Genomic DNA, 14,592 nt, shown 5'->3' on the forward strand with positions numbered 1-14,592 from the left:
GTGGTGACCGTACCTATCGATGGAAGTTCGTATTAGGTATTTAAGTTAATTAATTTATTTAACTGACTTGGGAACACGCGAATATATGATGTGACATGTTTGTGTGATGGAACCGTCGCTTCGAAAGAAGTGAGCAGCTGGAGGTCTGAAGATAACTTAAATAATTAAAAAATTAGAACTGGCTCTGAGATAGAACTAACGAGCATGGTACAGAATAGAACTAACGTTGAATGAGTTAGAACTAACGAGCATCACTAGAACGAACATGGTACAGATAGAACAATACATCTGATAACAATCATTTTCAATTACTTAAATATACATACATTATTGTATTTGTATGAACATATCATTCATCACTGTACACTGTTTCTTCTTTATGTCTTTGTTCAAAACCAGCCAGTAATAATTGTGCGGCAAGTCTTGCTCGCATAGCTTCAGGGATATCGTTCGGAGGATTAACCAGCAATGTTGATCGTCCTTCAATTATGGATTTTACAAAGAGGTAGACGAACACACCACAGTCAAAGCTGCAACATAGAGTGAGTTCATTAGACATTTTCGGTCCGTTCGAATACTATAACACAAATTTGAACAATATAGACATCGGAACTAACCGTCCTCTTTGTTGCTCGCATTTGATGGCTTGATATCTAAATATTTGGCGCACATTGTCTTCAATAAAATCAGCATGATGGGCATCAAAGAATTTTATGATTTTATTAACAGGCTCCATCCAAGCTTCGTGCCCAGCGGAGCTGTAATGCTTGACGACTTTATCTTTAAGGTCAACTTCTACAAGATGCCAATGGTCGTCCCTGACCAAAGGGATCAAGAGATGCTCTATGCGGTATGCGGTATATTTGTTACAGAATAGAACTAACACTCTACAGAACGGAACTAACATGACTTATGGTAGGTCTAATTTGATGCTAACTAGAACTAACGTGACTCATGGTATAACTAGCATGGATTACACAAGATCTAACATGAATTTCAATCAAAACTAACGTGGTGAAATTAGGAATAGCATGTTCTTACAAGAAAGAACACTGATACCACTCCATATCCTTTGCCGTATGCCTCCTGGCTAATCGTGTCCAAAATTGCTTCTTCCACCTGTAATTGTTATGAAACATTAAAATTCAAATTTGAATTATTAAGGAAGTATATGTTAACCTTGTCGTCAAGGCGGCCACCACGAAGCACATATAACAACTCTTCCCTGTTAATAGTGCTGTTGGTTGTTACTATAACATTATATCTCCTAGTATAAATTAGAACTAATATGTGGAGAATTAGCATATAAATAGTCAACTGAAACTTACTTGTGAATCTTCTGAGAACAAAATTTGGTTAGGCTCTCAATTTCAGCTTTGTCGAGTCTTTCTGCTACGGGAGATGGTATCTTTAAATTATGTACAAAAGCACCTGTGCTATCTATTATGCGTAAGTTAAACAATGTAGGGTCTGGAAGCTCATTATTCAGCTCTCCCAATAGAGCTTCCTCTTCATCTGTCATTGGCTTGAAACTCAACGCATCAAAAGTGGGGATTTGAATACTGGGGTAAAAATGAGTAACTTTTTCAGCTAGTTTTACTTTTGGTTCAGGACTTTGAAGTATATCTATACGAATTTTTTCCTTTTTCTTTCTTTTGCCTTCAGTATATGGTGTCCTCTTCCATTTAGATCTCATGCTTACCCTTTTTGCCTTTGGTCTACGCTTTGCTTCCACATTGCTCGTTAGAACATCTACAAGTTTGTCCACATCATGTTCAATATTCACAAGATCCTCTTCCTCCTGTGCTTCCAACTTATCTACATTCTCCTTGCCTTTATCTACAATATCTTCCTCCTTATCTACACCATCAACAGTATCCTCATCAAAACCTTTGTTATCTACAATAAAATTTTCATTTTCCATATGCTCCTCTTCCTTATCTACCATATGCTCCTCTTCCTTATCTACCATACGCTCCTCTTCATTATCTACAATATCTTCCATATGCTCCTCTTCCTTATCTACCATATGCTCCTCTTCCATATCTACAATATGTTCCATATGCTCCTCTTCCTTATTTACACTATCCTCAACCTTAGTATCTACAGTCTGGTCAACCTTACTATATACCCCCTCCCCTGGAGAAGTAACTGGCTCCTCTTCTATTGCCTCATCGTCAGCAAGATGCTTTACATCCTCTTCAACAATCTTATGTACATGTTCTTGACTGGTGGGCTCTTCCTTATATACACTGCTTGTTTTGGACTTCTGTTCCTCTTGAGCTCCCCGTCGCTTCTTCCTAATTTCATTTGCAATTTTCTGTTTGATATTTGACTTAAGCAGCACCGGGTCTATAACCTCATCATGTCTTCCACATTTTTCAATTATCCTGTTAAGCCTGTTGATCTCAATCATGAATTCTTTACAATATTTGCTCTTGGTCTGCTTTGTAGCAACAAGAAGTCGCTTGAGAAATTTAGCAGAATTTCTCCAAAATGTGAGTTGCTGCTCAATGGGAAGAACATTGATCTCCTCTTCATCGTCAAAAGCAACGTCAATATGCTTTGCCATGATCTGTTATTGATACAAGATTATAATTTTAAGTAGGATTAAACATAATTAGGATATTCTTTGCAGTTAGTGTGAAATGAGTACGACTTAACATAACAGGATACTTACGTAACCTATTGAGAAGTTCTTAGTAGTTTCTTCCTGCAAAGTCTTCCTCTTTGCCTGACGCTTTTGCTGAAGAACTTCATCCCTCTGTTCAGCGGGAAGTGAATGAACATGACCAGGAGAAGCGACCTCCGCAATAGGCCTATGGACAAATGTTATTGACGCTGACTTAGCCTTTGAAATAATTGTCGGCATCCTCATAGATGCGATTCTCTCCTCCCCTGATGCCCAATTTGTCATTGGAGGTCTGGAGGTGTCTAAGAGGGCATATTTCTTTATGCCTGTCATCTCGTAGTACCAAAGCTGTACCAAATAATATATTTACCATTAACATTTAATACTAGACTAGACTAAAGAGAATAAAATATGGCTGCATCTAGAACTAACATGGTGTAAATTAGTACGTGGTACGACATGAATTATGATAGAACTAACATGACCTATGATAGAACTTAAATGGGTGCAGATAGAACTAACACTCTACAGAATAGAACTAACACTGTGCAGATTAGAACTAACACTCTACAGAATAGAACTAACACTGTGCAGATTAGAACTAACACTCTACAGAATAGAACTAACACTGTGCAGATTAGAACTAACACTCTACAGAATAGAACTAACACTGTGCAGATTAGAACTAACACTCTACAGAATAGAACTAACACTGTGCAGATTAGAACTAACACTCTTTAGTTCTATTCTGTAGAGTGTTAGTTCTAATCTGTCTGTAGCGTGAGTTCTAATCTGCAGATTAGAACTAACACTCTACAGAACGGAACTAACACTGTACAGATTAGAACTAACACGCTACCGAATAGAACTAACACAGAATAAGTTAGAACTAACAATGCATAGGTACGAACAAGAATGAAACAAGATCAGTAAAATATGAAACTTACATACAATAGTGTCATGCAACCTGGGACATATGTGACCTTTTGCTTCTTCTTTCCCTCCAAAGCAACTCCAATGCCCCTGATAATTTCATTATAAAAGAACGGGGCCCATGCAACAGAATTGACCATCTGAATGCTATCCAGGTACCTGAGTAAGGGTCTAGGGATACCTTCCCCTGCTATGGGACTCCATATCATAGAGCATTGGTACAAAATTTGTAGCAGAGCAAAATCCTCGATATCCCGCTTTTTGGTAGATTCAACAAGCCGTTCAAGTAGCCCTTCAAGATGTTTACGTTGGCTGGTTTCTGATTTTTTTAACTTCTTACCCTCTTCAGAAATGAAAAGCTTAGCGAAGTATCCCAGCCATATTCTGCTTCTTGAGTCCCTATTGTTCCTTATGTCCTCCCCATAAATTGGGAAATAAGTATGGTTGTGGACCCATTGCAAATCAAAACTAACATTTTTCATACCCCCACTTTTTGAATCAGGTATACAAAAGGTGTTATTATCTCTATCGAAAAAGCTCAGCAGCAGCTCAAGGGTGGGCCGATCAGCCGCAGGAGCCCCAAACAAAATGTAGTGCTGAAATATAGAACCGCAGTATGCATCCCTATGCCACTGACGGATCTTCGGGGCAAGGCGCTTCATAAATGCCCAATAAGCCCCGATATTGGCCGTTAACCTTAGTGTTTCTGCTGAGCCTGTTAGAGCAATTTTTTCCCTGCAAAAAATTTTCGAATTTGTAAGTTCAATAAGACATATGAAACAATATTAGACCTAGCACTAACGGGAACAAAATAGAGCTAACACGTAATATTATAGAACTAACATTGGACTCATATTAGAACTAACATTGGACTTAAACTAGATCTAACGTTGGTATAAATTTAGAACTAACATTGGACAAAGCCTAGAACTAACAATATTGGGTTAATCTGCATTGTCTCTTCGCAGTATAACATAAGCCTAGAACTAACAATATTGGGTTAATCTGCATTGTCTCTTCGCAGTATAACATAAGCCTAGAACTAACAATATTGGGTTAATCTGCATTGTCTCTTCGCAGTATAACATAAGCCTAGAACTAACAATATTGGGTTAATCTGCATTGTCTCTTCGCAGTATAACATAAGCCTAGAACTAACAATATTGGGTTAATCTGCATTGTCTGTTCGCAGTATAACATAACACTTACTGTTTTTTTGAGGGGGGTTTGTTGGTACGACCAGCCATTGCCGTCCTCCTTTTCTGGGCTCGCCATTGTATTGCCTCCTTTTGCATTTCGATTAGGGTTTGCGTAGCTTCCTCCGTGCTGCCACCCGCAGATGAAGCGCCTTTTCCTTCCAACTCAGCTCGGTGCCCGACCTCGTAGTCGTTACTGGATTCTTCCGTAGACGACATTTTTCCGGCGAAAACCCTAGAAACGTTGAAATCCGTACAAAAATTAGGAAGATGAAGAGTTTTTGATGGCGGTGCTAGGTGAAAGAGGGAGAGTACTTGTAAAGGTGAGGGGCACATTAACCCAGCTCAGTCCCATCAGAGGGCAAGATCGTAACTTCCTCTGGCTTTTTCTGAAAAAAAGTCAATTCGGGGCCTCGTCGCAAATACTATGCGTATTTGGGGATATTCCACATGGGGCAAAGTACAGGGGGGCTAGTCACACGAAGTTCCCACTTTTGGGGCCTGGACACATTTTTCCCTTTTTTTTTAATGTAGACTGAAAAAACTTAAATAAAGATAGGTTATTGATTGATAATTACCACCCGACAATGACTTCTTTGGGGTTCACCTTCTGGTGATATCCAGCGCATCCTGTAGGCATGCAACCTTATTTTATTGAAATGGTTCGTATAAAGTAATTTCATAAATTAAAATTTTAAAAAAATTAATAATCATGCGATTTTAAAAGTAAGTATGCCCTGACCTGACACCGCAAGAAAGTGATAATACAGGAAGCTTATCCACAAGAATAGAACTGCATAGAATCTATTTCCAATTAGACAATAGTATATAAGGCCTATCCGCAATTACCCCAAAATAAATAAAGAAATAGGATATCCTAGATATATTCTTTTCCAATCTTTCTTATTTATTCGTACCATAGGCTTAACAAAAACACATTTTTTTGAAATCTTTACATTTTTTCCCCCATATAACCCAAAATGACTTAATTGAAGATACAAGTTTAAGACATAAACAAGTTGTATTCGATAAATAGCAGCCAGCTCCCTCAACATTTCAGAGAGCAAAGGTCTCAGAAAGACATGGATGAGGCAATTGTTGAGCGCTGCGGAAACCAAACAACCAAACCAACGTGCTATGAGAAATCAAATCAAACGAACGCCTAGAGAAGGCCAAACGAACCAAATCAATACCACAAATACAACCAACCAATTTTAACGTAGTTCGTCAAGTTGCCTACGTCCACGGGGTAAGAAGGGGATATGGTTTTTCACCAATAGAGAAGAAGAGTACAAACTGAGATTACAAATCACTCAAACTCATCAATTAATCTCACCAACAAATCTCTAATTCTCTCCAAACAAAACCCCAACCAATAGCTCAAAAAATACATCTTTTCTATGCTCCAAATATCCTCAATTTTCTTCTCAATTCTCTCTTTCAATTGTTTCATATATATAAAAATCCTAAAATCATAAACATACTAGGAATCCTAAAACAAAAAACAAAATAGATTAGGAATCCTAATAACATGTTACCAAAACAGATTTCTGCATCAGTCTTGGGTGATTATTCACCAGACAACTTGAACTGGCTTCCAAGGGGCGTGCTAACGACCTTAGCATTCTGCATGTTGAATCTCTGAAGTACTTTCTCGATGTATTCAGACTGACTCAACTTCAACGTCCCCTCAGCTGCATCCTGGCTGATTCGCATCCCAAGAATCTGCTTCGCTGCACCCAGATCCTTCATGGCAAATTCCTTTGCTAACTGCTTCTTCAGCTTGTTTATCTTCTGTAAACACGGTCCTGCAACTAACATGTCATCAACATATAGCAATAACACGATATAGCTGGACTCGAACCTCTTGAAGTAACAACAATGATCTGAATTGCATCTGCCAGAACCTCTTGAAGTAACAACAATGATCTGAATTGCATCTGCCATAGCCATTGCTCTGCATGAAGTTATCGAACTTCTTATACCACTGTCGTGGGGCCTGTTTCAATCCGTATAAGCTCTTCTTGAGCCTACACACCATCTCTTCCTTTCCTTCCTCAATGAAACCAACATATTGCTTCATGTAGATTTCTTCATCCAAGTCGCTATGAAAAAAGGCAGTCTTCACATCTAACTGCTCAAGGTAGAGATTTTCAGCAGCTACCAAGCTCAACACCACTCTGATGGTTGTGAGTTTCACAACGGGGGAAAATATCTTCGTATAATCCACTCCTTCCCGCTGTTGGAACCCCTTCACGACTAATCTGGCATTGTATCTCTTCATTCCATCACTCTCCTACTTGACCCGGTAAACCCACTTGTTATGTAAGGCCTTCTTCTGTGCAGGTAGCTGGGCTAACTCCCATGTCTCGTTCGAGTGGAGAGAATCCATCTCTTCTTGCATTGCATGCTCCCACTGCTGAGATTCGCTCACTTGTATAGCCTCCTCATAGCATTCTGGTTCTCTACTATCTGTCAAAAGTAGGTAGTCTTGATACGAGTTGCCGTGCGAGCACCTTTGATCGCGGAATTATCAAAGGTGGTTTGAGGAGAAAATAATAATAATACAAGAATAACTCAGATTTTGGGCGAAGGAAAATACCTTCTCTAGATTATGAGTATGCAATTTACAATCTCTCACAATCTCACTCTAGAATTGAAGAACAAGCTCTCCAAATCTCAATTACAAGTTAATCTCTCTTGATTTAACTCCCTGATTGTTTAGAAACCCTAAAACAATCCCTTATATAGGTGTACAAACGTGGATGGCAGTTTGGTAAATAACCAGACCCAAAACCAACAGGAATTCGTGTGAACAGAATCCCAAACGAACCAGGAAACCCTCGATGAGTCGACTCATGACTGTGATGAGTCGACTCGACAGAAACTGGACAAATCTTAACAACCAGCGATGAGTTGACTCATGACAGTCATGAGTCGACTCAACCTGATGAGTCGACTCAAGACTGTAATGAGTCGACTCACAGGCTGAAAACTGGGTACTTCGATTCTTCTGCTCGTCGTCTCGTTCCAACTGTAATGAGTCGACTCACAGGCTGAAAACTGGGTACTTCGATTCTTCTGCTCGTCGTCTCGTTCCATACTTTCTCCTGTATTCCCTTATACTGTTTGACACCTCTATTCTCATGCTATCATAAGAATCATCTATCCTCAAGCTCCCATGAGGATCGCTAAGTTCCGAAGAGAATATACACCCGTATCATGTGTCCCCTCTTTAAGAACTTGAAGTCCCGTTCAAGTTAGAACTTCAGCTGAGGAAACTCGCGAGCCCCTCCTTCTTTATTGAACCACTTAGCCTTGCTAGGAACTTGACCTTGACGTCCGATAAGAAACGACTCCTTCATTCCCCTTCTTGTCGTGGTCGTCTTTCGCTCCAAAATGCAGTCTTCCTTCAGCGGCTCCTCTCTATCAAACCATAAGTCATCAACATGCGGTAAGATCACCTTGTCATCACCTTCATCATCCAGTAATGGAGGCTCAAACAACTTCAAGTACTCAGCATTGATCACCGAATACATGCCTAAGTAAGGCGGCAAATCCAGCCTAAAAGCGTTGTCGCCAATCTGATCGAGAATCCGAAACGGACCATAACGAATAGGCTTCAACTTCTTGCCTTCTCCTTTTAGCCTCTCCTTACTCAATTTCAGCCACACCATATCGCCCACGCCAAAGTTACAAGGAACCTGATGTTGATCATGCTTCGCCTTGTATTTTGCTTGTGACTTCTTCAATTGTGCTTCAACCGTGGCATGAATCTGTGCAATCTTCTCCATAAATCACTGAGCGTGTTGTCTTTCATTCCCCTCCTTGCCGTCCATCGTAGCTTCACTTGAAAACACGAGATCAAACGGACTCGGCGGTAAGAATCCATAACAAGTCTCAAACGGTGACTTTCCCGAAGATCTATGAATCGCCCGATTAAAAGCAAACTGCAAATATGGTAAGCTCTCATCCCAAGTCTTGGGATGCCTGGAATTATACCCCCGCAACATATGCACCATAGTCCCGTTGACTACCTCCGTTTGCCCGTCTGTTTGTGGATGAAAGGTCGTGCTCTTCTTTAATTTAGTGTCCATCAGACTCCACAAAGAATCCTAAAAATGCCCAAGAAACCAGCAATCCCGATCCGAAATGATCGAACTCGGCAACCCAAAATGCTTCCACACATGCTCGAAGAACAATTGTGATGCACCCGCTCCCGTCACGGTCTTCTTACAAGGAATCAAAAACACCATCTTACTGAACCGGTCCACCACAACGTACAAATAGTCATGCCCACGCTTGGTAGTCGGCAATCCTCCTAGAAAGTCCATAGATATGCTCTCCCACGGTCTAGAAGGAACCGGTAGTGGTAGGTACAATCCCCTCTTTCTATTAGAAGGCTTCAAAATACAGCATAACTTACACCCTCCAACATACTGTTGGACCCTAGAGGGGGGTGATTAGGACAAGAGGCTCCAATATGCAATTAAAAAATAGTACAAGCAAACCACAAAACAGTAATGCGATAAAAGAAAGAGAGATAGAGTTAGAAGTTCGTTATCCTTGACGCGCGATGTGTTAACGAGGTTCGGCCCTCTGGCCTACGTCCCCGCTCCCCACTCTCGAGGAGAAATCCACTACACACCCGGTTTGGAAGCCGGAACTTCGTCTACACAGCGATCTCCACAGATCTCTCTCACTACACAGTTTGATCTCACAGATCACACTCCCTCACAGTAGATCTCCACAGATCTCACTCACACAGCAGAAGAAAGAAATGCAAGAACCTCTCTTTACACAGCCCTTATAGCAAAGAGAAGGTATACTGAAGCTGGGAGGTGAATCACACTTGAAACAGAGAGAAAAACAGAGTTTTGAAAATTTACTCAGGAAACAGAAAAAGCTCTCTGGTTTTTCAAACGTTGGGGCTTAGGAAGAAGAAGAGGTCTGGGGGGTTTATATAGAAAAGTTTAAATCATTTTAAAACAAAAACAAATCTTCCCAAATGAGATAATAATCTCTTCTTCAGACCCTCATCACAGACTGTGCCAATCACTAACAAGTGAAAGCACAGTGTTCGATGTAAATGACCGTTTAAAAAAGTCGCGGCTGACCAGAGGCAAAAATTCGGTTGACCGAAGAAAATTTCGGTCGACCGAAAAATACCTTCGGTCGACCGCGAACAACTAAGGAAATTTGGAAAACCACGCAGAGACTCATCGGTCGACCGGCACGGTCGACCGATTAAAGATTGAAAAATTCGGTCGACTGTACCGGTCGACCGACGACACTCTGGAAACATACTGAAGAAAGGTCATCGGATCGGTCGACCGGACCGGTCGACCGATTTCTGATATTTTCTGAAATCTGATTTTTGACCAACTTGAAATATTTGCAAAATATTTATTTGACCTCTGAAAATTCTGAAACTTTGTAAAATGTTTTTAATACTAAAAACAAACTGTTTGGAAAAAGAATTTTGCAGATAGGTACTCATACTTGTGAAAAATAGTATTTTGTGAAAAAAACGCTTAAAAGCACAAGTCTAAAAACGTGTGTGTGATTCCCAATAGCTTCAAGTAAACTCAGTAACTCTTTGCCTACATTCTAGCACTAGAGAGAAAAACAAAAGAAAGCTAATATCCTCAAATAGAGAGCAATATACTTGAGCTTTAATATAGCTTGAATCGGATGAAGCTTTTGATCGAATTTGTCGTTCTTGAAATAACGTTGCTTCATCTATTGGCCTCCTTCTGCTTTGGATATCTTCGTTGTAGCATATATTCCATCTATCCTCCATTAATGGCACTAACGAGCTTGACAAATGAGTTTACTACATTTACACTCAATAAGCCATTAGTACCGATAATGGTGGTTGTAAGAACATCATCAAAACATAAGGGCTAACAATCTCCCCTTTTAGATAGCTTATAGATAGGTGCTCCCCTATCTATGAGCTCCCCCTAAATATATGCAACAAATGATTGGAGATTTCTCTCCCCCTTTGTCACCATCAAAAAATGGGGTAAAGAGAAATGCCAAATGCAAAATGCAACTAATCAAGCAAGCAATGTAGAACATTCACATAGTGCATAAGCCCAAACCATTTCTTATACGACAAAAATCATCCTCTCCAAGAGGCTTAGTAAATATATCCGCTAGTTGAGATTTGGTGTCAACAAATACTAGGGATACATCTTGTCTCTCTACATGATCGCGTAAGAAATGATGGCGCACGTCAATATGCTTAGTTCTAGAATGCAAAACCGAATTTTTGGAAATATTTATGGCACTTGTGTTATCACAAAAGATTTTAATATTTTGAAAATTCAAATCATAGTCAACTAAACTTTGTTTCATCCATAAAACTTGAGCACAACATAGGCCGGCGGCAATGTATTCCGCTTCCGTAGTGGACAATGCAACACAATTTTGTTTCTTGGAAGCCCAAGAAACAAGGGAATTTCCTAAGAATTGGCATGTTCCACTAGTACTCTTGCGATCTACCTTACATCCGGCAAAGTCGGCATCACAAAAACCATATAAATCAAAAGTGGTGCTTTTTGGATAAAATAAACCAAGGTTAAAAGTGCCATTAACATATTTAATGATCCTTTTAACCGCAATTAAATGAGATGCTTTAGGAGAAGCTTGAAAACGTGCACATGCACAAACACTAAACATGATGTCGGGTCTACTAGCGGTGAGATAAAGAAGACTACCTATCATACCTCGGTATAGTTTTTGGTCCACATCTTCTCCACTCTCATCGGCATCAAGCTTAACACTAGTACTCATGGGAGTAGGCGCATGCTTAGAATTCTCCAACTTAAATTTCTTCACCAATTCCTTCGCATACTTGCTTTGTGAAATGAAGATCCCATCCTTAGTTTGCTTGACTTGGAGCCCGAGAAAGAATGTAAGCTCTCCCATCATACTCATCTCAAAGTGATCCTGCATAACTTTAGAAAATTCCTTGCACAAGGATTCATTAGTAGCACCGAAAATGATGTCATCCACATATATTTGAACTAAAATGAAATCATTTTTCCTTTTTCTCACAAAAAGTGTGTTATCAATTGTTCCTTTTGAAAAACCATTTTCAATAAGAAAACTAGAGAGGCGAGCATACCAAGCCCTAGGAGCTTGTTTCAACCCATATAAAGCTTTTTGTACCCGGTAAACATGATTAGGAAAAGCATGATCTATAAAACCGGGGGGTTGCTCAACATACACTTCCTCTTCTATAAAGCCATTTAAGAAGGCACTTTTAACATCCATTTGAAAAAGTTTGAAATTTTTAAAGCTAGCAAATGCCAAAAACATCCTAATAGATTCCAACCTTGCAACCGGTGCAAAGGTTTCATCATAGTCTATGCCCTCCTCTTGATTGTATCCTTGGGCAACCAAACGTGCTTTATTTCTAGTTACAATGCCATGTTCATCAAGTTTGTTTCTAAAAACCCATTTTGTACCAATAACACTAGCATTGTTAGGTCTAGGAACTAACTTCCAAACTTCATTTCTTTGAAAATTGTTTAATTCTTCATGCATAGCCAAAACCCAAAACTCATCATTTAAAGCATCATTAACCTTTTTAGGTTCTAGTTGAGATAGAAATGCAACATTACCACATTCACTCAAGGCTTTTGAGCGAGTTATAACTCCTTTTGAAGGGCTCCCAATGATTTGTTCCTTTGGATGGTTTGATGTGAATTTCCAAGCTTTAGGTGGTTCAACTTGTTCTTGAGCATTGGTGCTATCTACATCCTTTTGAACTTCTATAGAGGGAGTGTCATTGATTTGCAACAAGTCCAATCCTCCCTCAATATCATCATCATCATCTTTCCTAGGCAACACAACTTGAGAGCCAACATTAGTCTCATCAAAAGTAACGTTTATAGACTCTTCAACAACGAGGCTTCGTTTATTGAAGACCCTATAAGCCTTACTTCGAGGTGCATAACCCAAGAAAATACCAACATCAATTTTGGAATCAAATTTATCATGGTGATCTTTTGTATTTAAAATAAAGCATTTGCAACCAAAGACACGAAAATAGCCAATGAAAGGAGTTTTTCCATAATAAAGTTCATAAGGAGTTTTCTTAAGCTTTGGTCTAATCAAAACACGATTTAAAACATGGCAAGCCGTATTGACAGCTTCCGCCCAAAAATATTTTAGTAAATCAAAAGAGTTTAACATAGTGCGTGCCATCTCTTGTATGGTACGATTTTTCCGTTCAACAACACCATTTTGTTGTGGTGTTCTAGGAGCGGAAAACATATGAGTTATACCATGATGATGGCAAGCCGTATTGACGGCTTCCCCCTAAAAATATTTTGGTAAATCAAAAGAGTTTAACATAGTGCGTGCCATCTCTTGTATGGTACGATTTTTCCGTTCAACAACACCATTTTGTTGTGGTGTTCTAGGAGCGGAAAACATATGAGTTATACCATGATGAGCACAAAAATCATAGAAAAATTCATTTTGAAATTCACCACCATGATCACTTCTTATTTTAACAACTTTCAAATCCTTTTCATTTTCAATTCTTTTAACATGATTAGCAAATTCTTCAAAACAATCATTTTTCTTAGCAAGAAATATTGTCCATGTAAAACGAGAAAAATCATCAATAATCACAAAAACATAGTGTTTGCCTCCAAGAGAGGTAACACGCATAGGACCAAATAAATCAAGATGAAGTAATTGCAAGGGTTTAGAAGTCGATACCTCATGGATGGATTTGAAAGAAGATTTTGTTTGTTTACCTTTGGCACAATCCTCACAAATTGTATCTTTTATGAAGTGCAAGCTAGGTAGCCCTTTCACAAGATTCTTCTTAGACAATTTTGATATTAACTCCATATTTGCATGTCCAAGTCTCTTGTGCCAAATCCAAGGATTTTCATCAATTGCCGCAAGACACTTCACTTCTTAATTCACTAACTCATTCATCTCAAAAATGTAAACATTAGACTTGCGATTTGCAATAAAAACAATTTTTCCATTCATACTAATGATGTATTTATCCGGTTTAAAAGAAATATCAAAACCTTTATCACTTAATTGGCTAATGCTAAGAAGATTATGATTCAAGCCATTTACTAAATAAACATCTTCAATAATGGGTGAGGGTTTCTTACCAATAGAACCGATACCAATGATTTTACCTTTCTCACCACCACCGAAGGAGACATTGCCTCCTTCAATCCTTGATAGGGTTGCAAATAACTCTTTGTTGCCCGTCATGTGATGTGAGCAACCACTATCAAGGTACCACATCTCCTTACGTCGTTGCCGTGACGTTCCCTACAAAAGAAGAAGATGAAGGTGTAGTAGCTTTAGGTACCCATGTCTTGGGTCCTTGGTGGTTAGTAGATTTGGTACCTTTGGGTACCCATATCAAACCATAAAAATTTTTATTGTCTTTAATTCTACAATGAGTAGAAATGTGTCCATGTCTCATACAATAGGTGCATACAAAATTGTATGCATGAGAGTGAGAGCCATAAAACCTATTTCTACCATGATGATAATTAGCAAAAACATGAGTGGGTCTAGTCCTACAACCCTCAATTTCTAATTTTTCAATCTTTGATCTTAGTTGCTTATTCTCGAAATCGAGATCTCCTAGCAATTCATCTTTAAGAGCAAGAGAGGTTGTTAGTTGTTCTAGCTTAATATCACAAGAGGCATGTAATTTTTTGAAAGAAGAGTATTCCTTAGACATTCTTTTAAATTCAAAATTCAACTCTTCTAAAGCCATAGCTATATCACATTGCATATAGAAAGATTCACTTTCGGCCTCGGATATTACCT

The 14,592-nt window shown here is 39.0% G+C and overlaps 1 protein-coding gene across 1 annotated transcript; it reads right to left on the reverse strand.

The window, feature by feature from the left end:
- On the reverse strand, window positions 256-3,167 carry LOC109838740. The gene is made up of 6 exons (XM_020407163.1): window positions 2,681-3,167; window positions 1,329-2,575; window positions 1,180-1,267; window positions 1,052-1,119; window positions 618-887; window positions 256-530 (listed from the first exon to the last, which is right to left on the reverse strand). Exons 1-6 carry the CDS (start codon window positions 2,963-2,965, stop codon window positions 350-352), a joined length of 2,139 nt encoding a protein of 712 aa, XP_020262752.1. The 5' UTR covers window positions 2,966-3,167; the 3' UTR covers window positions 256-349.

The sequence above is a fragment of the Asparagus officinalis genome, chromosome 4 (assembly GCF_001876935.1).
Source record: "Asparagus officinalis chromosome 4, Aspof.V1, whole genome shotgun sequence".
Classification (NCBI taxonomy): Eukaryota; Viridiplantae; Streptophyta; class Magnoliopsida; order Asparagales; family Asparagaceae; genus Asparagus; species Asparagus officinalis.